A 21,368-nucleotide genomic window follows, 5' to 3' on the forward strand; every position below is an offset into this window, starting at 1 on the left:
TATCATCTCACACCGGTCAGAATGGCCATCATCAAAATATCTACAAACAATAAATGCTGGAGAGGGTGTGGAGAAAAGGGAACCCTCTTGCACTGTTGGTGGGAATGTAAATTGATACAGCCACTATGAAGAGCAGTATGGAGGTTCCTTGAAAAACTAAAAATAGAACTACCATATGACCCAGCAATCCCACTACTGGGCATATACCCTGAGAAAACCATAATTCAAAAAGAGTCATGTACCAAAATGTTCATTGCAGCTCTATTTACAATAGCCAGGACATGGAAGCAACCTATTTGTGTTCTTTCTGATGATAGCCATTTTGACAGGTGTGAAGTGATATCTCATTGTGGTATTGATTTGCATTTCTCTGATGGTTAGCGATGTTGAGCATTTTTTCATGTGCCTGTTGACCACCTGTATGTCTTCTTTGGGGAAATGCCTATTCAGGTCTTTTGTCCATCTTTTAATCAGGTTGTCTGGGTTTTTTGATATTTTAATACTTTTGATATTTGTATGAGCTGGTTATATATTTTGGACATTAACCCCTCTTGGTCATATCATTTACAAATTATATTCTCCCATTCCATGGGCTGTCTTTTCATTTTCTCAATGGTTTCCTTTGCTGTGCTACTTTTAATTAGATCCCATTTGTCTATTTTTGCTGTTGTTCATTTTGCTTGAGGAGACTGATAAAAAAATATTGCTACAATTTATGTCAAAGAGTGTTCTGCCTATGTTCTCTTCTAGGAGTTTTATGGTTTCATATCTTCATCAGTGCTTTATAGTTTTCAGGGTATAGGTCTTTCACCTCCTTAGTTAAATTTATTCCTAGATATTTTATTCTTTTTGACGTGATTTTAAGCAAGATTGTTTTCTTGCTTTCTTTTTCTGATATTCACTATTTGTATATATAAAAGCAACAGATTACTGTATATTAATTTGGTATCCTGCAAATTTACTGAATCTGTTTATTAGTTCTAATAGTTTTTGGTGGAGACTTTAGGGTTTCCTATATATAGTATCATGTCATGTGCAAAATGACAGTTTTACTTCTTCCCTTCCAACTTGGATGCCTTTTATTTCTTTTTCTGGTCTGATTGCTGTGGATAGGACTTCCAATATTATGTTAAATAGAATCTACCAGCTTTTCCTTAACCTGAGAAGAGATAAAAAGAAAAATAGCCTTAAAGTGGTCACTAGATTTTCCTGAGAATCCAAAAGATTTGAAGTCTGCTTTGAAATTTGGCTGAAGTTTGGGGATGTCTCCAAGTTTATGCAACTAATTTATCTTTCACAAATTTGCTTCTCCTTCAACTTTCTGTTTCAGGGTGAGAGATGGAACTGGACTCTCCTCATGGCCCCAGTGGAGCAGTAAATCTTAGAGTCTAAGGTGTAAAAGGTGAGACAAGGAATCTGTACTTCCAAACCTCATGACCCACAGTGTCTGTGTCCCAGATTCTGGCTTCCAGGTCAATGGGGGCTTATGCTCTGGTCTTTCCAGAAGTCTTGCCATAGTAGTAGGGGAAGGGAATACTTCTTATGGACAGAAGAAACATCAACCTGCACGTTTTCTTCCTGACGTCAGAAGTGAAAAGTTAGATAAAGTCATTTCTAGCCCTGTCTGACTCAGCAAGACAGTGTCAACAATTTATTTAGAGAGAGAAAGTGACCATTCTAAAATAATCCCTTAACTCCACTCAGTACTCTGTAATGGCCTATATGGGAAAAGAATTATAACTGATTCACTTTGCTGTACACCTGAAACTAACACAACATTGTAAATCAACTATACTCCAATAAAAATAAATAAATAAAATAAGAAAAGCCCTTATACTCCCCACTGTTGATCTCAAGTGCTTGGCTTAGGTCCATGCTCTAGATCTTTCCCTTTTTAACACCAGACTCTACTTTTATGATGAGAGCAGGGCTTGTAGACCTGCAGAGCAGAATGGCTGCTGAATCTTTGAAGAGGTGACTCTTAACATCCTTCTTCCCTGTCCCAAGTATCCAGAATGTCTTCCTTGTACTGAGTTGTTGTGGCTCAGGATCCATTTGTATTCAGCCATGCCAATCCCTGCGAAGCTGACATACAATAGAAGATGGAGTGATACGTATGCAACCAGTCTCTGCAGGTCTTTCAGGGGAAGCACAGTCTCCCTACCTTTAATGTGGGAAATGAGTTACCTAGTTATTTCCTTTATTATCAAATTAAAGAAATACAAGTAGCTACTGGGACCAAACAGAGGGAGGCCATAGAATGGGAATACGGTCAATGATTACTGATGACTTGATTACCCAAAAATGACCAAAAGCTCCAAAGACAGCAGGTGTCTCTGAGGCCAAAAGGAACTTCAGAGTGTATCATGCTTAGCTCTTACTTAGCTCTCGCTTGCTTACTTGGCTAAAAGAAAACCTGGTCTTCTAGTTGTCTGGAAATGATATGGTCTATAAGCAATGATGAGAGTTAAAATTCTGTACTCAGGAATCCTTGTGGGATTATCTTATTGGGGAACTGAGTCTTCTTAAGGGGCTAAATGTTCATTGGCAGCTTATATAGCAACCTACAAGATACAAAGAGAGGGGCTCTGAAGTATCCTCTGAGTTGGGTCCAAATCCCAGTGGATTCCACCATTTGTGAGCTGTACAACCTTGGACAAGTTTCCTTTTCTGATTTTCAACTTCTTTACCTATAAATGGGAATATAATACTTAACTCACAGAGTTGAGATGAAGATAAAATGAGATATAATATGTAAAATGATACAGTCTAGTGTCAAATAAATAAATATTTCTATAAAATATACCATACTCTCTGTTTTAAGGAAAATGATTTTTTTAACAGAACATCTAGAAAATAGGTCCATATTTTAAGAACTCAGAAGAGTAATCAGAGGAAATATCATGGTTATGGGAAATATTTCCTATCTTTTATGTCTCTATCAAGGTTGTTATCTTCTTGAGATAGAAACTGTTTGATCGTGGTGTCCCCCAACCTACTGCAGTGCCAAGCATAGTACTGGGAGTGTTAAAGACCAAGAACTTGTCTTATTAATTTCTGTACTCCTAGCGTCTAGTACAGTATCTAGAACATAGTATGCTTATTATATGCATTGACTCATTTAATCTTCACAACAGTCTTCTAAAATATTGCTATTATTATTCTTGTTATTAGATGAGGAAACTGAGGTACAGAGAGGTTAAGTCAATTGCAAAAATTACCAAGCTAGTTAAGTGGTAGAGCTGGAATTTGAACCCAGGCAGTCTGGCAATAGGCCTGTACCCTTAACACCTTACACAACCACATAGGAGGTACTTATTAGATATTTGTTGAATGAACACAATTGTAAGGAAATGTAAATTATAATCATGTAAAAGATGATGTTTAAAGTACATATGGACTTTAAACAATACCCATGCTCCCCCAAATTGGATAAAAATCTATTCTTTTGTAAATTTCATGCCTTTTACCAGTGTGCCCAGCATATCATAGTTTGAAAAGTTAACCCACAATGTGCATTAAGGTTTCCTGCTGCTCAAAGCAACTCGTGGTGACCTATTTTGTTGTGTCAAGAACCCTTTTAGTCATGTCAATAATCACCTCCTAAACTGTCCAATTTAAATAATTAGTGTTTTCACATACTGGCTTTTTCTAAAGCAGAAAGGCCTGGTAAATATCATTTAGTAGATCCTGTTCCAATCACCTATAACCTGCCCCTCCACTCCACCCCACCCCTCCAACCATAAAGGCTGGAAAGACAGTTGGTGCCCTCTTCTGGGGGTTTGGGGCAGTAGCATACATCGGGCCCACCAGGGGGCATTTCCAGGAAATAATCATGTCAGCTTCTTTCAACTCTGGTGGTAAGAATGGAGTTAGTTTTGGGATCTTTTTCTGAAAATAAGAAAGCTGACCTATTCATTCAGGTGAGTCTTCTGAAGCCCTGGTGAGTAGAGGGATGGAATAAAAATTCAGCTGAACTTTAGAAGGATGCTGAGTAGATATTTCCTTCAGTCAGTTACACTTTACATACAGTTTAAAATCATAGGTTATTAATGATAAATTTTAACATTTATTTAAGAGTATCTATATGCTAATACTTTGTATACATTATCTCATTTAAATCTCACCACAGCCCTAAAGAATATTCCAAATTTACAGTTAAGAAAGCTGAGATGCAGAGAGGTTAAGCAACAAACAAAAATGGCAGAACCAGGAATTCTAACCCAAATCATGTTATTTCCAGTGAATATGTTGTCTCTTTTTACTTCTTTTGATCCTGTATCAAAATCTCACTACTATGGCAGAAAAATGTTCTTGACGTATATAATCCCACTCAAATACCACAGAAACATCAAAGAAAACTGTGCTGGGAACTCTTGTATGGATCCTTTGCTAGTTGTCCTGATAACTTGCTCTTTTACTGAGTTATGTTGGATAGAAAATAGGAAGTTTAAATTGGTAACAGAGGTCAAGGGCCAAAGAGAATGTCGGGAGGCAGAGAAGGGGGAAAGGAAGCAGGGAGAAGCGGTGTGGACATGGAGGACAAAGAAACTTATGGGCCACCTCTCCACAGCTCATATGAGGTCAGAACTAGCACTTCAGGGTGAGCCCAGCTTTCTGGAGAGCACAATTTGCATCAAATGTAATAATAATTAACCTTTGTCTAGTACTTACTTTGTGCCAGGCACTCTTTTAAGTGCTTTACATGTGTTAACTCATTAAGTACTCACAAAAATCCTATGAGGTAAGTCTTTTGATTAACCTCATTTTACATATATATTAGAAAATTGAAGCAGAGAGAGGCTATGGTTTCCATTTCACAGATGAGGAAACTGAGGCACAGAGAAGTTGAGTAACTTACCCGAAGTCAAGCTAATGAGTGGTAGAGCTGGAGTTTGAAATTAGGATCCTGACTCCAGAGCTGTGTTCTTACCCATCATGATATATTATCCCTCCCAACATGTTGGAAAGATAAAAATTGTTTCAGGAAATGTTTACTTCAGATATGTGTGTGTGTGTGTGTGTGTGTGTGTGTGTGTGTGCTTGTGTTTATATTGGGTCTGATGTAAAATATATTTATTCCTGTGAATCACAGACCAAAATATCTAAAAGCTACTGTTCTAGCACTAGTAGCAATATCTGAATTGCACATCTTCAAACTCAGTAGAGGTAATGCCAGATTGCTCTCTAAAACAATTGTACCAAATCACATTCCCACCAGCAGTGTAAGAGAGTTACCTGCATTCTACATCCTCACCTGGATTTAATAGCATCAGACTTTTAATATGTTGCCAATTCAATGGGTGTGGAAGCACATGTGGTTTTAAATTGCATTTTTCTGATTTCTTTTACATCTTTTCATGTTTTGGCCATTCAGGTTTTGCCTATTGTGAATCATCTGCTTATATCCCTTACTTGTATGTCATTGTACACAATACAACACTCACAACAACTCTCTGTAGGAGCCAGCAGTACAAATGAAGAAACTCAGTCTGGGAGTAACCTTGCTTGAGGTCACCAGCTAATGGGTTGTTGACTTGGGATTTGAGTCCAGAACTAGAGGGCCCATATCTTTTGTTTTACAATACATGCCAGGGACCAAGGCCATGTTAGAAAAAACAGAGGAAGGAAACAATTTCTAGCATGTAACCATATATCATATGCCTAATTAGGTTTTGTGGAATTAACACAGATTATTTCCTTGTATCCTCACAACAAGCTATGAGATAAAACATATTATCTCCATTTTACAGGTGAGGAGACTGAGGCTCAGGGAGATGAAGAGATTTGCCTTGGAGAGGTTAAATGACTGCTAATAAGAGACAGAATCACAGGTCTGTCTGTTTACAAAGTCCATGCCTGTTCCACAAGAGCCACGTCTTGACCTCCTGCCCCACCTTCTCCTTAGAGCCCCAGCAAACTGATTCTACTTGGACAGGGCCAGCACTACACCTACCACTTTTCTGAAGAATCCTGGTCTGTGGTAACCTCAACTGGCTCAGCCCTGATGCCTCCATTAACCAGCCAAGCTAGGTCAGCTCCCAGCCAACTTCCAGATTCATCTCCCACTGCCCCAGGCTTCTCTGATGAAGCCCACTCAGGATCTCAACACCTTCCATGGGGAAACCAGAAAATTCTAAGTCAGAGTTCTCAAACCTGGCTGCGCATTAAAATCACCTGCAGAACTTTAAAAAATCCTGATGCCCTTGTAACACCCCAGACCCACAACATCAGAATCTTTGGGGATGGTACCCAGGAATCCATAGTAGTTAAAACTCCCCAGGTGATTTCAGTGCAGAGTCAAGATTGAGAACCACTGTTAAGGCATCTTCTTCAAGCTCCAGCAGCCATACTCACACAGAGGTTCCCATATTTTAGTGGGAACTTCTTGGAGGATTTAAGATTCAGATTTCTGGAGCCTACCCTCAGAGAGTTCATGTTTTGGGCTGGGCCCCGGAGCCTGAATTCTTAACAATCACCTCAGATAGTCTCACTGCAAGTCCTTAGGAGACCACATTTTGGGAAATGCTGCATTAGGAAAAGTACTGCATGGAAGTGGGATGGGAGCAGGAGGCCTCTGGCCCTTTAAGGACTGATTAAGAGGCTGCCTTTAAAGCTCTGGAGTGGAGCAGGATAGGGCTGCTTCTTTTCATCCTAGTGGATAAGGTAAGGGAGCAGGTCCTGGGATGGACCTCTCCTTTTAAGTGCTGTCTTGTTCCTGGCCCTGGAGAGCAGGAGGGGCATGCTGCCTTGTCCCACCTGCGTTTCTGTTTGTTTTGATGCAAAGAGGACAATTTAGAAGACCTCCTTTTGGTCCAGGAGATCCTCCTAGAGGAAGCAACATAGAACCTGCCTGCCTGCCTTTCATCTTTTCTTGCCCTATCCTTTGTGGTAGTGGAGCCTGGATGCTGTTACCTTTGTGAAAGGAAAGGGTCAGAGTGGCGTCCTTTGGGCTTGTGCCGGAAAGTGTTGCTGAACACCAAGCCTTTCAAGATGGTCCTCCTGAGCATCCTTAGAATCCTTCTTCTTTGGGGACTGGTGTTTTTTATGGAACACGGGGTCCAAATGGTACAGGTAGGGCAGCCTTCTGTTGCCCTCCTGCCTGAGGCCCCTACCTTGCCCCTGATTTGGGAGCTGCTAGAAGAAGCCCCTGGCAAGCAGGAGAGGAAGCCACGGGTCCTGGGGCCTCCCTTGCGGTATATGCTGGAGTTGTACCAGCATTCAGCTGATGAGAGTGGGCACCCTAGGGAGAACCGCACCATTGGGGCCACCATGGTGAGGCTGGTGAGGCCGTTGGCTAATGTAGCAAGACCTCTCAGAGGTGAGTTATCATACCATATTGTCCTGGAGGGGAGAAAAATGGGGAAGAAGAGCGTAGAGAAAAGGGGATCTGCGAGTTTACTGTCAGGCTTCATTGCCCGGAAGGTGGTTTTCTCAGGCTTGGTTTTCAAAAGATGGCAAACTTGGGAGAAGCTGGCTCCAAGCCTGCTTCCCTTCAGGGGCCCAATTTAAGAACAGATTGCCTTGGGGCCTACCTGAGGAAGCTCTTCCAGGCCCCAGGGCAACTGAGTGATGTGTCAGCTCCTATCTTTCAAAGAAAGTCTTAATGCTTGTTATATCACTGAAAGCTATAATTGAGAAATAGCCATATATGTTCCTGTGCAGGGCTGTTTGTGTTGTTTTATTCTTAGAAGGCAAAGGGTACAGGATGCTGAAGTGGGGAAATTTACAAGGCCTCAGAAAGGACAGAAACAGGCTTACATCTGAGAGCCTGTATACCTGGCTCCATGAGCATCTGCTATCGTATTTAATCCTTAATGAGAGCTACTCTCATTAGCTGTCCTGGAGCACTTAGCCTAATTTTTAAAGATAAGAAAAGTAAAACACAGAAGTTAAATAACTTGCAGAGGTCACAAGGACAGTGGGTGGCAGAGACAGGATTTGAGTTCAAGTCTGTCCGTAACTACTTGTGTTTGAATGTGGTACCCTGATATCCTTGTACACCAAACACTTTTTCTATTCAGACTGTGGTTGCTACTTTGGGTTTTTGGTACCAAATGTATTTTGGAGTTTTCTTTGTTCCCATTATGGTTGCTTCTGCTTTAAACATCTGCATTAGACATTGTTCCAGGGCAGTAGTGGGCTCCTGCAGTGTGGGGCTCTCTATGAAATGCAGAAAGCCATCATTCAGGGAAATCTTGGGAACCTGGTGAGATCAGTCTTAAGCCTTTGCTAGTCTCAGCGATGACAACAGACACGATTTACCCTCCTTCCCTCCAAGTAAAACAACTACCATTTCCCTAAGCTAACCTTTAGTGTGAGCTTACCATGTGCCAGGCATTGGGCAAAGTACTTTGCAAACATTATTTTCATTAATCCTCCCCACTATCATACAAGGTAGGTACTATGAACATACCCATTTTATAGGTGAAGAAACTGAGGCTCAATGTAACACAGCTAGTAATTAACAGAGCTGGGTTTCTAACCCAGGGTTTCAGGCTCCAGAGCCTGTGCTTTTAATTACCCTGTTGTGCTGACTGCTTAACAGATTTTAATTGAGCACCAAGCACTGTGTTTGGGTTGGGTATAAAGAGGCAAATAACCGCTCCCCTGACCTCTAGGAGCCCCCACTATGGTAGAATAGATAGATAAGTAATCACACAGTGGTGGTGCAGTGTGGCAAATGCTTTGAAAAGGATAAGCAGCAGGGCTTCCGGGAATCCAAAGAAGAAATAGGTTGCTGCTTAGTGCAAGGGGAGGGAAGCAGTGAGACAGTCGGAAGGCCTCATTGAGGAGGTGGCATTTGAGCTGGACTTTTGCGTAAGGAGTAAAGAGATTATGCATACAAGGAGGGGAATGCATTCTGATTAAGGAAAAAGAAGATAACTTGGTGTGGGTGGAGATTTACTCAACAAATATTTATTTGGTAACTGCTAAGTGCTAGGCATTGTACTAGGTGGCGGAATATGATCAAGATAGGCATGGTTCTCATGGGTGAGACAAGTAAGTAAACACAGATAGTTGTAAATTGTGGTAAATGCTATCAAAGAATGAAATAGGTGGTTTTGATAGAGAATAGCAACGAGATCTTCCCTTTGCATGGGATTGTCAGGGGAGGCATCTTTGAAGAGGTGATATTCGAGCTGAGGCCTGTAAGATAAGAAGCTCTGCATGAGAAGAGGAGGGAGAAGTCTGATCTAGGCAGAGGGAACAGCATGTGCAAAGGCCTAAAGGGTGGAAAGAAGCTTGTCCGACTTGAAGAACAGAAAGAAGATCAGGATGGTTGGAACCTAGTGAGACTGTGGAGAGCAATGGGATATGAGACTCAGAGGTCATTACAAGGGATCTGGGTTTCACTCCCAAGTGCAACCGGAAGCTGCACAAATCAATTCTGTACAGACGATATGAGGCTAGAAAGGAAGATGCCTAGAATTAGGCCAGTACCCTGGTCTGCCTGTGGGACACACTGGCATCTAGGGACTCTGGAAAGGATCCAGAAATGGATGACAAGAGAGCTGGGCCTGATCTTTCCATCAGGAGATGACCCAGCTGAATCAAGCTTGCCTGGAGAGCTATTCCAGGTTCAATCACACAGGATGTGTGAGTCAGCCATTTCCCTGAAAAGTTCTGAGCAGACCCTTCTTGGCTCTGATCCTTAGCAACCCCACCCTGCTTCAGGAAATATGTGATGTCAGGGTCTGAAAGGAAAGGGCAGTTCCTCACCAGACAGCCTGTTAGAGGCTGGGTTTGGATTCCTTTTCAGGCAGGGTGGGGCAGATGTATGCGTGGGTCTCTTGGAAAGATTATTGTAGGATGGGAGTATGGAGTAATTTGAGAAAGCAAATACAAGCCTGGCTTGGGCCTTGTCTGAATGATATCCAAGTGCCCCAAACTTGAGGGTGTATTAAGCATGAGTTGGAACATGAACTTAAAAAAAAATCCTGATGTGTGATTTCACTCATATGTGGAATATAAAAAAACAAAACAAATGAACAAAAAAAATAAAAACAAACTCAGATAGAGAGATTAGATTAGTGGTTACCACCAGGGAAAGGGGTTGGGGGGTTAGTGGGTGAAATAGGTGAAGGGAGTCAACTGTGTGGTAACAGATGATGGTAACTAGGCTTGTGTTGTGATAACACTGTAATGTACACAGATGTTGAATTATGATGCTTTACACCTGAAACTTAGATACATAATATTTAAAAAATCCTGATGCATCAAAACATTAAAGAGTTTCTATGTTGAACGTCCCAGGCCTATGAAGAATTCCAGGCTCGTGGATTCAGTGGAGAAGGAAGGTTAGGTGAATAATATGTAAATTAACATGGGAATGTTTACTGATGTTTGAAGATGACAGAAGGCTTTTTCTTGCTGTGCGTGGTTTTTGTAATTGTTGCTCTTGACCTTTGCCAGGAGAGGGCGCAGAAGGTCAGAGCACTGCAGGCCCAGCTTTCCAACCCTTTGGCCACTGGGTGTCAGCATCACAGTTTAGATTAAAACTCTTAATCACTAAGAGGCATGTAGCTTCTAAGTAGACTTCTTAGCTAACGAAATATTTACATGAACAGGGCCTTGTTGAAAGTGGTATTTACAATGAATGGGGTAAATGAAGAATCATTTCCAGTAAGGAATGGAAAAGGGAGAGACTGAGGGTTAAGGGGGAAAACGGCCCAAGAAGGGAATAGCTGCTCAAGAACAAATTCAAATAGAAGGCAGAAATGGTAAATACCTGCCCCCACTAGGAGTGGATAGACAAAATTATTTTGTGCCATCTCAGCCCTGGATTTGAAGTGATGGCGGACCATAGCCCCCAGTATTGGACTGTCACCCTAAAGCTGCATCTGTATAGTGATATAGCATGAGGATTTGTTATTCATGTATGTCTCAATGACCCTCCTAATTGGTCACTTTTAATAGTCAGCTATTAATACATACAATATATACACACAATTCTGCATTTGAGGTGTTTTTCTCAGCCTGGTGCTGTGAGTGATCTAAAAGTTAGACACAATTTGTCTTCTTAAGGGAAAAATACTTGGGCTCAAATCTTTATTCTAACACACTGGCTGTGTGTCCTCTGGCATAGCTTCTCTGAGCTTCAATTTCCTTGTCTACAAAATGGGGAAAATAACTATCTCATAAGGCTCTTGCAGATTCAAGAGCTAATGCATGTAAAGCATCTAATACATTAGTAAGTGCTCAATAGATGATAGCTATTATTATGATCTTGAATTCATTTTAGGGCTGCTTGTCAGTTTGCACTGAGCAGGTTTGTGAGCGAGACTCAGGCTAGGAGGTAAGAAGCTAATGCTCTGCTCTTGTTCCCTCTTACTGATGCAGGCCCCTGGCACAAACAGACCCTGGACTTTCCTCTGAGACCAAACCGGGTAGCATACCAACTAGTCAGAGCCACTGTGGTTTACCGTCATCAACTTCACCTAGCTCACTCCCACCTCTCCTGCCATGTGGAGCCCTGGGTCCAGAAAAGCCCAACCGATCACTTTTCTTCTTCAGGAAGAGGCTCCTCAAAGCCTTCCCTGCTGCCCGAAGCTTGGACAGAGATGGATATCACGCAACATGTTGGGCAAAAACTCTGGAATCACAAGGGGCGCAGGGTTCTACGACTCCGCTTCCTGTGTCAGCAGCCAAGAGGTAGCGAGGTTCTTGAGTTCCGGTGGCATGGCACTTCATCCTTGGACACTGCTTTCTTGTTACTCTATTTCAATGACACTCAGAGTGTTCAGAAGGCCAAACTTCTCCCCAGAGGCCTGGAAGAGTTTACGGAAAGAGACCCTTCTCTTCTCTTGCGGAGGGCTCGTCAAGCAGGCAGTATTGCATCTGAGGTTCCTGGCCGCTCCAGGGAGAGTGATGGGCCTGAAAGTAACCAGTGTTCCCTCCACCCTTTCCAAGTCAGCTTCCAGCAGCTGGGCTGGGATCACTGGATCATTGCTCCCCATCTCTATACCCCAAACTACTGTAAGGGAGTCTGCCCTCGGGTACTACACTATGGTCTCAATTCTCCCAATCATGCCATCATCCAGAACCTTGTCAATGAGCTGGTGGACCAGAGCGTCCCTCAGCCCTCCTGTGTCCCTTATAAGTATGTTCCCATTAGCATTCTTCTTATTGAAGCAAATGGGAGTATCCTGTACAAGGAATATGAAGATATGATTGCCCAGTCCTGCACGTGCAGGTGATAGCAGAAGTACAGCTAGCTCAGGTTTGCCTGAGAAATTAGAAAAGGGTTTAAAATAAACTAATATTAATGTTAAAGCTGCAAGTGATGCTCTACCCAATCTATAGGCTCTACTCCTTGCCTTCAGTGTTGTTACTTACGTCTCTTCCCCTACTTATGAGCTCCTTACTTTATAAAAATAGTTCTGATATCAAACATCAGTATGTTTTGACCATTAGTCAGAGCCCTTAATGTTTAAGATCTTCCTTTGGAGAGGCCCTCTCTATTTCCTTGTCTTTTTTTTATTGTGACTTTGTCAAACGTCACCAGTCCATGATGGTAGAACTTTAGGAATCGTACTGCCAAGTCCTGGGAGAGGTGGAATCGTCCTAGAGTCCAGCTTCTGAGGATCTAGAAGATTTGGGGTGAAGAAAGCAACTTGAGATTTTATACTCCTCTTCCTTGCCTCCTGAATCCTAGAAACTAGTACCTTATCGGAAAGACTGCCTGCTTCTGTGTTTGGATTTCCCTCTAAATCTAAAACCGTTTCTCAGATGGACTAGAAAACTTTTAAGCAATAATCTCCATAAAAATCTTTTGAGGGGAACAGAAGGAAGGGAATCTTTTTCTAAGCCATCAGGGCTTTTCCTCTCAGGCTCTGAACCTGGGGGAAATACCTGGGTTTCCTTTATACCCTAGGGTGAGGAGAGCAGTCTTTAATAAGGCCAGTAGGGAAATGTGTATGGAGCTGAGATGACAGTCACTTCAAAATCGCCTGTGTCTATAGTGAAGAGATGAAGAGCTGTCATTGCTGATTAGGATTATGTATGGGTGAGTCATTTTAAACTTTCTATGGAACAATAGATTTCACAGGGTATTTTCTCATTTTAGGTAACCCTTAAACCCCTGCTAATGATCCCACAAAGAAAGCTCCCTGGTGGCTCGGAGGCTGGGACTTGGCCTGGTTGGAAGTGGAGGGGGTAGATGGCTGCAGTTAGGAAGCTTAAAAGGGCTGTGGGGGAAGGGTGAAATGTGATGAGGCCTGGGGCCCTCTTCATTCTGAGCTTGCCTGTTTGTGTGTTCAGCTGGGCTCCGGGCATGGGTCTCTGGGGGAGATGGGCTTGCTGTATTGGGAGGCATGGAGCTCTGCCTTGGACTAAATGATGCTTGCAGTGTGACTCTTTCCTACTCCTGTGCTGTATTGAAATGATGGGGACTGGGCTGTGTTGCAAATAAATCATTTTTTGCTGTTAAAGAAAATCTTGAATGTTTTGGGGATTGGGAGAGAGTGGGTGGAAGGGATTTATTTCATTTGTTCCCTTTAGCTATGGCCAGGAACTCAACCCTAATCCCCCAGGGTGGGGCTGGAGGCGCCAATGAAGTTCTCTCTTAAGGCAGCCCTGCTAGCAATCAGCCCTCACCAAAGGGCCCCGCTGAGGAAGCCCAGTAAGGCATTTCCCCTGCCCAACTGTTCCTTGACTAGTCTTATGGTCATTATCAGTGGAATGGGACTGATTTAGGGTGGCTTCATATATTTGCCAAATGTAAATCCCTATCTCTTTCTCCCGTATCCATTGTAGATTAACTCATTTTTACCACCCCCTTAAATTGGTTCCAGCTAGGCTAAACACCTTACATGTCTATAAATACACAAATTTTATTCTGCTGCCTGAGGAGCTATTCCTTAACATCCTTTTGTCCATCTGTCTTCTTTACTGTATCTTTAGGAATAGGCTCAGGCATTTCTCTTCATCTCAATGCCCCCATAATACCCCAGACTCAGGTAGGATCTCCCTCTCTGTGCTCACAGCATTATTTGCTTTCCTTTAACACACTCTGTTGTAACTGTCTTTGTTGCCAAAAGATGGAGCTCCTTTTGAGAGTTTCAACTGTGTTTTATCCATTTCCATATTATTGGAGCCTGGCACATAGTAGGTCCTTGATGGATACAAACATAGGACAGTCACACTTTTTTTTTTTTGTGAGGGACGCATCCTTCCTAACATGGACTATTTCAATGTTCACATCTCATTTTCCATTGGAATAAATGCAATACAAGATATACTTTGTATATAAAGTAAGATGAATTCTTGTGCCCCATTATTTCAAAATCGTGATTCAGATTACAATAGAATGTGACAGCTGTGTTCTTGAGTAAGGCAGTTCATGGAATTGTTATATATGTTGGGAGTTAAAATGGGAATGTAAATATGGGCTTCCAGGCCAGTCACTCCCCCAGCCTAGCTGGGGTAGGCACAAATACCTAACAGGCCTGAATACAGACCTTGGTCACCGGACCAGATTCTGAATTCAGCATCTCAGTGTTCTTTGGAATTTTCAGGAAATCATGGTCTCCTAGCCTTGAGTCCTGAATATGTCTGAAACTTAATCTGTTTATGGAGGGCTCAGGGTTAATTGGCCCCATTATCCATTAAGCCCTGAGTTGTCAGAATACCCAAAGAAAACACTGGCAGGACAGAATCAGTTGTGGCTGATGTTACGGATTCTTTTCTTTTGAAATATTTCTTTCAGCTCAGCACTTTTTCTCAAGTCCAAAGTGAGAGATCTATACCTCAAACCTTTCTCTAGGAGGAAGGAGACATGCTTGCTAGTGAAGGAGTGTGTGTGTATGGGATTGTGCCCAGGTGGGTGGGGAGAAATAGTTACTTGGTCCAGAAAGGGAAAGCAGAGCACAAAGTCCACCTTGTCCCAGCTCCCCCAGTGAATAGGCCAGAACTCTGTTCAATGTGTGGGTGCAAAAGGAGCAGGCGATTAAGCTTTCTTCTGACCCTGGAGCTCTGTTACATTTACCTAGGTAGTATATTTTGTCCAATTCTGGGCAAAGTTAGGAAGCAGGTGAAATTTATCTTCAGTTTCACCAAATATTTGGGTGCCTGATTTTGTAAGTTTTCAAATGTCTTCAGTTAATTCTCCCAACAGCACTATAAAGCAGGAGCTATTAGCCCCATTTAAAAAAAGAATGGTTTATTGAGATATAATTTGTATACTATAGAAGCCACCATTTTTAAGTGTTCAATTCAGTGGTTTTTAGTATATTCAGAGTTGTGCAAAAAACACTACAAAGTGATTTCACCGCAAAGAGAAACCCCATGCCCATTAGCAGCAGTTAATCTCCATTTCACTGACCCCAGCCCCTGGCAACTATTAATCCATTTTCTTTTTCTATAGATTATGGATATTCATACAAGTCAAATCATGCAATATTTGGCTTTTTGTGACTTACTTCAAATTAGGATTATGCTTTCAAAGTTCATCTGTGTTGTTCATTCCTTTTTTTTTTTCCTGAATAAAATTCCATTGTAGTATATACCACATTTTATTTTTCCATTCATCAGTTGATGGGCATTTGAGTTGCTTCTACTCTTCAGCTATTATGAATAATGCTGACAAGAATGTTCATGTGGAAGTTTTTGTGTGGACATATATTTTCAATCCTCTGGCATATATACTTAGGAGTATTAAGGCTGAATCATATGGTATGTCTATGTTTAACATTTTGAGGGACTGTTAAACTGTTTTCCAAAGTGGCTGTACCATCTTACAATCCAGAAATGTCTGAGGGTTTCAATTTCTCTACATCCTCACCAACACTTCTTTTGTCTGCCTTTTTTATTTTAGCCATACTAGTGGAGGTAAAGTGGTATTTCGTTGTGGTTTTGATTGAATTTCCCTAATGACTAATGATGTTGAGCATCTTTTCATGTGCTTATTTGCAACTTGCATATCTTCTTAAGATAAATGTCCATTCAAGTCATTTGTTTTTATTTGGGTTTTCTCATATTGTTGAGTTGTAAAAGTTCTTTGTATGTTCTGGATGTTAGTCTCTTATCAGATGTATGATTTGCAAATATTTTCTCTGATTCTGTGGATTGTCTCAACTTTCCTGATGGTGTCCTCTGAAACACAGAAGTTTTTAATTTGGAAGAAATCCAATTTATCTGTTTTTATCTTTTGTTCTTACGCTTGTGGTGTCATCTAAAAAACATTGAATAATTCAAGATCATGAGAATTTACACCTATGTCTTCTTCTAAGTGTTTTATAGTTTTTGCTGTAATGTTTAGGTGTTTAATCCATTTTAGTTAATTTTTGCATATTATGTGAGGTAAAGGTCTAACTTCATTAATTTGCATGTTGATGTCCAATAGTCACAGCACCATTTGTTGAAAAGACTAATTTTTTTCCCCATCGAATTATCTTGGCACTCTTGACGAAAATTGACCATCAGAGTTTATTTCTAGACTCTCAGTTTTGTTCATTGATCCATATGTCTATTATGCCAAGACAGCACTCTCTTGATAACTGTAGCTTTGTGTAAGTTTTGAAATTGGGAAATGTGATTCCTCCAAATGTTTTCCTCTTTACCAAGATTTTTTAGGCTATTCTGGGTCACTTGTATTTCCATATGAATTTTAGAATCAGCTTTTCAATTTCTAAAAAAATACCAGCTGAGTTTTTCTTGATTACAGACTGAAATGAATCTATAGATAAGTTTGGGGAGTATTGCCATCTTAATATTATTATCTTCTGATCTGTAAAAATGAGATGTCTTTCCATTTATTTAGGACTTCTTTCATTTTTTCAACAGTTTTGTCATTTTTCAGTATATGTCTCACACTTTAAATCCATTCCTTAGTTTTTTTATTCTTTTTGATGCTATTATTAAAGGATTTTTTCAGGCCATTAATTGCTAGTATATAGAAATACAATTTATTTTTGTATACTGAACTAGTACTCTGCAACCTTACTAAACTCATTTATTAGCTGTAATAGTTCGTATGGATTTCTTAGAATTTTCTATATACAAGATCATGTCATCTGTGAATATATATAGTTTTACTTCCTTCAATCTGGATTTCTTCTTTATTTCTTGCCTAATTACCCTATTTAGAACCTCCAATACAATGTTGAATAGAAGTAGTGAGAACAGACATTCTTTTTCCTGATCTTAGAGGGAAAACAGTCAGTCTTTTACCAATAAATTTGTTAACTGTGGTTTTTCATAGTTCCCCAACTTCAATACTTACTTTAAGGCTATAGTGATCAACACAGTGTGCTATTCGTGAAAGAATAAACAAATAGGTTAATGGAATAGAATAGAGAACCCCAAAATAGACCCACACAAATATAGTCAACTAATGTTTGACAAAGCTGCAAAGGCAATTAAATGGATAACAAATAATCTTTTCAACAAATGGTGCTAGAATAACTGGACAACCGCATGCAAAACAATGAATCTGTACAAAGACATTATACCTGTTACAAAAATTAATTGGAAATGGAGCATAGACATAAATGTCAAACACAAACTATAAAACTTCTAGAAGATAACATAGGTAAACTTTGCTTTGGTGATGACTTTTATTTCTTTCCTATATTTTACTTTTTGCTCTTTTAGGGCTTTTTATCATTTTATTTCATCTTGGCTTGAACAAATATCATCTCACTTTACATTTGTGGAAACGAAGGTTTCTGGAGACTTGCCCAAAGTCATAAAGCATAGCAAATGAGTGGGTAGTTGGATCCTAACCTGAATCTGTCTGATGCCCTGATGATAACTTTTTAGATGTAACAGCAAAAGTATGGTCTAAGAAGGAAAAAGCTGATAAGTTGGATTTCATTAAAATTAAAAATTCTGCTCTGCAAAAGACACTGTTGAGAATGTAAAGATAAGCCACAGACTAGAAGGAAATATTTTCAAAACACATATTAGATAAAGGACTTGTATTCAAAACATGCAAAGAACTCTTAAAATTCAACAGTAAGAAAACAAACAACCAAATTATAAAATGGGCAAAATATATGAATAGAAACCTCATCAAAGAAGGCATATACATGGCAAATAAGCATATGAAGAGACGTTCCACATCATACGTCATTAAAACAACGAGATGCCACTGCACAACTATTAGAATGATTAAAACCCAAAACGCTGACAGCACCAGTTGCTGGTAGGAATGCAAAATGGTACAGATGCTTTGGAAGACAGTCTGACAGTTCTTGCAAAGCTAAACATAGTCTCACCATACAATCCAGCAACTACACTCCTTGTTATTAAAATGAGTTGAAAAGTTATGTCCACACAAAAACCTGCACGTGAATGTTTACAGCAGCCTTATTCATAATTACCAAAACTTGGAAGCCACCAAGATGTCTTTTAATAGGTAAATGGGATAAACAAATTAGTACATGTATACAATGTAATATTATTCAGCAATAAAAAATAAATGAGCTATGACGCATATTGCTAAGTAAAGCCAGTCTGAAAAGGTTACATACTGTATGATTCCATTCATATGACATTCAGGAAAAGGCAAAACTATAGAAACAGTAAGAAAGATCAGTGATTGCCAGTGGTTCAGAAGGAGGGAAGTGGGGGATGCATACATGGAGGATAGGGTATTTTTAGGACAGTGAAATGCCTCTGTATGACACTGTAATGGTAGATACATGGCATACGTATTTGTCAAAATACCTATGCAATATACAACTGAAAGAGTGAACTTCCTGTAAACTATGGATTTTAGTTAATAATAATGTGTCAATATTGGTTCCTCAGCTGTAACAAGTGTACCACAATAATACAAGCTATTAATAATAGGGGAAAACTGTGGTGGGGGGAGAGGAAGGAAGGGTAGTATATGGAAACTCTCTGTACTTTCTTCTGTTTTTCTCTAAAACCAAAAATGCTCTTAAAAAAAGAAAGTCTATTAAAACAAAAAAAGGCTTTTTTGTGTGCAGTGAGCTCTGAGCCAGGGCAAATAATGATGAGTCATGTGAGTGGGTGTTTCCAAGAACTGCCAGACAGGTCAAATTGTGACAATTCTCTGGGAATGGGGCTTTTGGGGGACCTCAAACCCAGTCTGCCCCCTCCAGTGGCTTCTAGGCTACAGATTTTCACAACTACTGGTTGTTGTCAGGCTGTTATTTTTCAGGGCTACTATGGAGGTGACGAGATGGGGATTAGAATAGAACAAGTTAAAATGCCATACAGCTCAGTATTCTCATGGAGGTTTAGTCATATTCCTTGAATAATTGCTTTTTGGATTGTTGCAATCCTTTGGTTAAATCCAGAATTCTGAAAAAGTTGATTTTTTTAGGGTGGGGATGCAGTGCCGCGGGATCTTAGTTCCCTGACCAGGGATGGAACCCGCGCGCCCTCGGCAGTGAAAGCACGGGGTCCTAACCACTGGACAACCAGGGAATTCCCCAAAAGTTGATTTTTTTAATATATATTTTTTGCAGTGTTCTTACTGATTTTATTGAGTGGATTTCTGGAGCTCCTTGCTGCACGATTGCTGAAGTGGTCTTCTATTAGCCCCATTTCACTGTGACTTTCGCCAGAGATCTATAGCTCCATGTCTTCTCTACTCATTCATTTGTTCAACAGATAGGAAATTCTCCAGATAATAGGCTATTTCATTTTTTCTTAAACGTCTTTATTGGAGTATAATTGCTTTACAATGGTGTGTTAGTTTCTGCTTTATAACAAAGTGAATCAGCTATACATACACATATATCCCCATATCTGCTCCGGCTTGGGTCTCCCTCCCACCCTCCTTATCACACCCCTCTAGGTGGACAAAAAGCACCGAGCTGATCTCCCTGTGCTATGTGGCTGCTTCCCACTAGCTATCTATTTTACATTTGGTAGTGTATATATGTCCATGCCACTCTCTCACTTCGTCCCAGCTTACCCTTCCCCCTCCCCATGTCCTCAAGTCCATTCTCTACATCTGCGTCTTTATTCCTGTCCTGCTACTAGGTTGTTCAGAACTTTTTTTTTTAATATTCCATATATGTGTGTTAGCAAACGGTATTGTTTTTCTCTTTCTGACTTACCTCACTCTATATGACAGAATCTAGGTCCATCCACCTCACTACAGATAACTCAATTTCGGTTCTTTTTATGGCTGATCAATATTCCATTGTATATGTGTGCCACATCTTCTTTATCCATTCATCTGTTGATGGACACTTAGGTTGCTTCCATGTCCTGGCTGTTGTAAATAGAGCTGCAATTAACATTGTGGTACATGACTCTTTCTGAATTATGGTTTTCTCAGGGTATATGCCCAGTAGTGGGATTGCTGGGTCGTATGGTAGTTCTATTTTTAGTTTCTTAAGGAACCTCCATACTGTTCTCCATAGTGGCTGTATCAATTTACATTCCCACCAACAGTGCAAGAGGGTTCCCTTTTCTCCACACCCTCTCCAGCATTTATTGTTTGTAGATTTTTTGATGATGGCCATTCTGACTGGTGTGAGGTGATACCTCATTGTAGTTTGATTTGCATTTCTCTAATGATTAGTGCTGTTGAGCATTCTTTCATGTGTTTGTTGGCAATCTGTATATCTTCTTTGGAGAAATGCCTATTTAGGTCTTCTGCCCATTTTTGGATTGGGTTGTTTGTTTTTTTGATATTGAGGTGCATGAGCTGCTTTTAAATCTTGGAGATTAATCCTTTGTCAGTTGCTTCATTTGCAAATATTTTCTCCCATTCTGAGGGTTGTCTTTTGGTCTTGTTTATGGTTTCCTTTGCTGTGCAAAAGCTTTTAAGTTTCATTAGGTCCCATTTGTTTATTTTTGTTTTACTTTCCATTAAAAAAGATCTTGCTGTGATTTATGTCATAGAGTGTTCTGCCTATGTTTTCCTCTAAGAGTTTTAGAGTGTCCAGTCTTACATTTAAGTCTCTAATCCATTTTGAGTTTATTTTTGTGTATGGTGTTAGGGAGTGTTCGAATTTCATTCTTTTACATGTAGCTGTCCAGTTTTCCCAGCACCACTTATTGAAGAGACTGTGTTTTCTCCATTTTATAGCCTTGCCTCCTTTTTCATATATTCGTTGACCATAGGTGCGTGGGTTTATGTCTGGGCTTTCTATCCTGTTCCATTGATCTATATTTCTGTTTTTGTGCCAGTACCATATTGTCTTGACTACTGTAGCTTTGTAGTATTGTCTGAAGCCAGGAAGTATGATTCCTCCATCTCCATTTTTCTTTTCAAGATTGCTTTGGCTACTCGGGGTCTATTTTCTCTCCATACAAATTTTAAGATTTTTTGTTCTAGTTCTGTAAAAAATGTCATTGGTAATCTGATAGGGATTGCACTGAATCTGTAGATTGCTTTGCATAGTATAGTCATTTTCACAATGTTGATTCTTCCAATC

The 21,368-nt window shown here is 40.3% G+C and overlaps 1 protein-coding gene across 1 annotated transcript; it reads left to right on the top strand.

Annotated features, from left to right (window-relative positions):
- Positions 1-252: 252 nt before the first annotated feature.
- Positions 253-20,893, top strand: BMP15 (bone morphogenetic protein 15). The gene is made up of 2 exons (XM_082445227.1): positions 253-7,321; positions 11,344-20,893. The coding sequence occupies exons 1-2, from the start codon at positions 6,994-6,996 to the stop codon at positions 12,198-12,200; spliced, it is 1,185 nt and encodes a 394-aa protein (XP_082301353.1). The 5' UTR covers positions 253-6,993; the 3' UTR covers positions 12,201-20,893.
- The last annotated feature ends 475 nt before the right edge of the window (positions 20,894-21,368 follow it).

This window comes from Balaenoptera physalus (assembly GCF_965194825.1).
Source record: "Balaenoptera physalus genome assembly, chromosome: X".
NCBI lineage: Eukaryota > Metazoa > Chordata > Mammalia > Artiodactyla > Balaenopteridae > Balaenoptera > Balaenoptera physalus.

Bases quoted from the DNA above. Each gene is read 5' to 3' on its own strand.
- BMP15 (XM_082445227.1), top strand. From the start codon at position 6,994: ATGGTCCTCCTGAGCATCCTTAGAATCCTTCTTCTTTGGGGACTGGTG. The intron at 7,322-11,343 runs GTGAGTTATCAT...TTACTGATGCAG, and splicing joins TGTAGCAAGACCTCTCAGAG to GCCCCTGGCACAAACAGACC.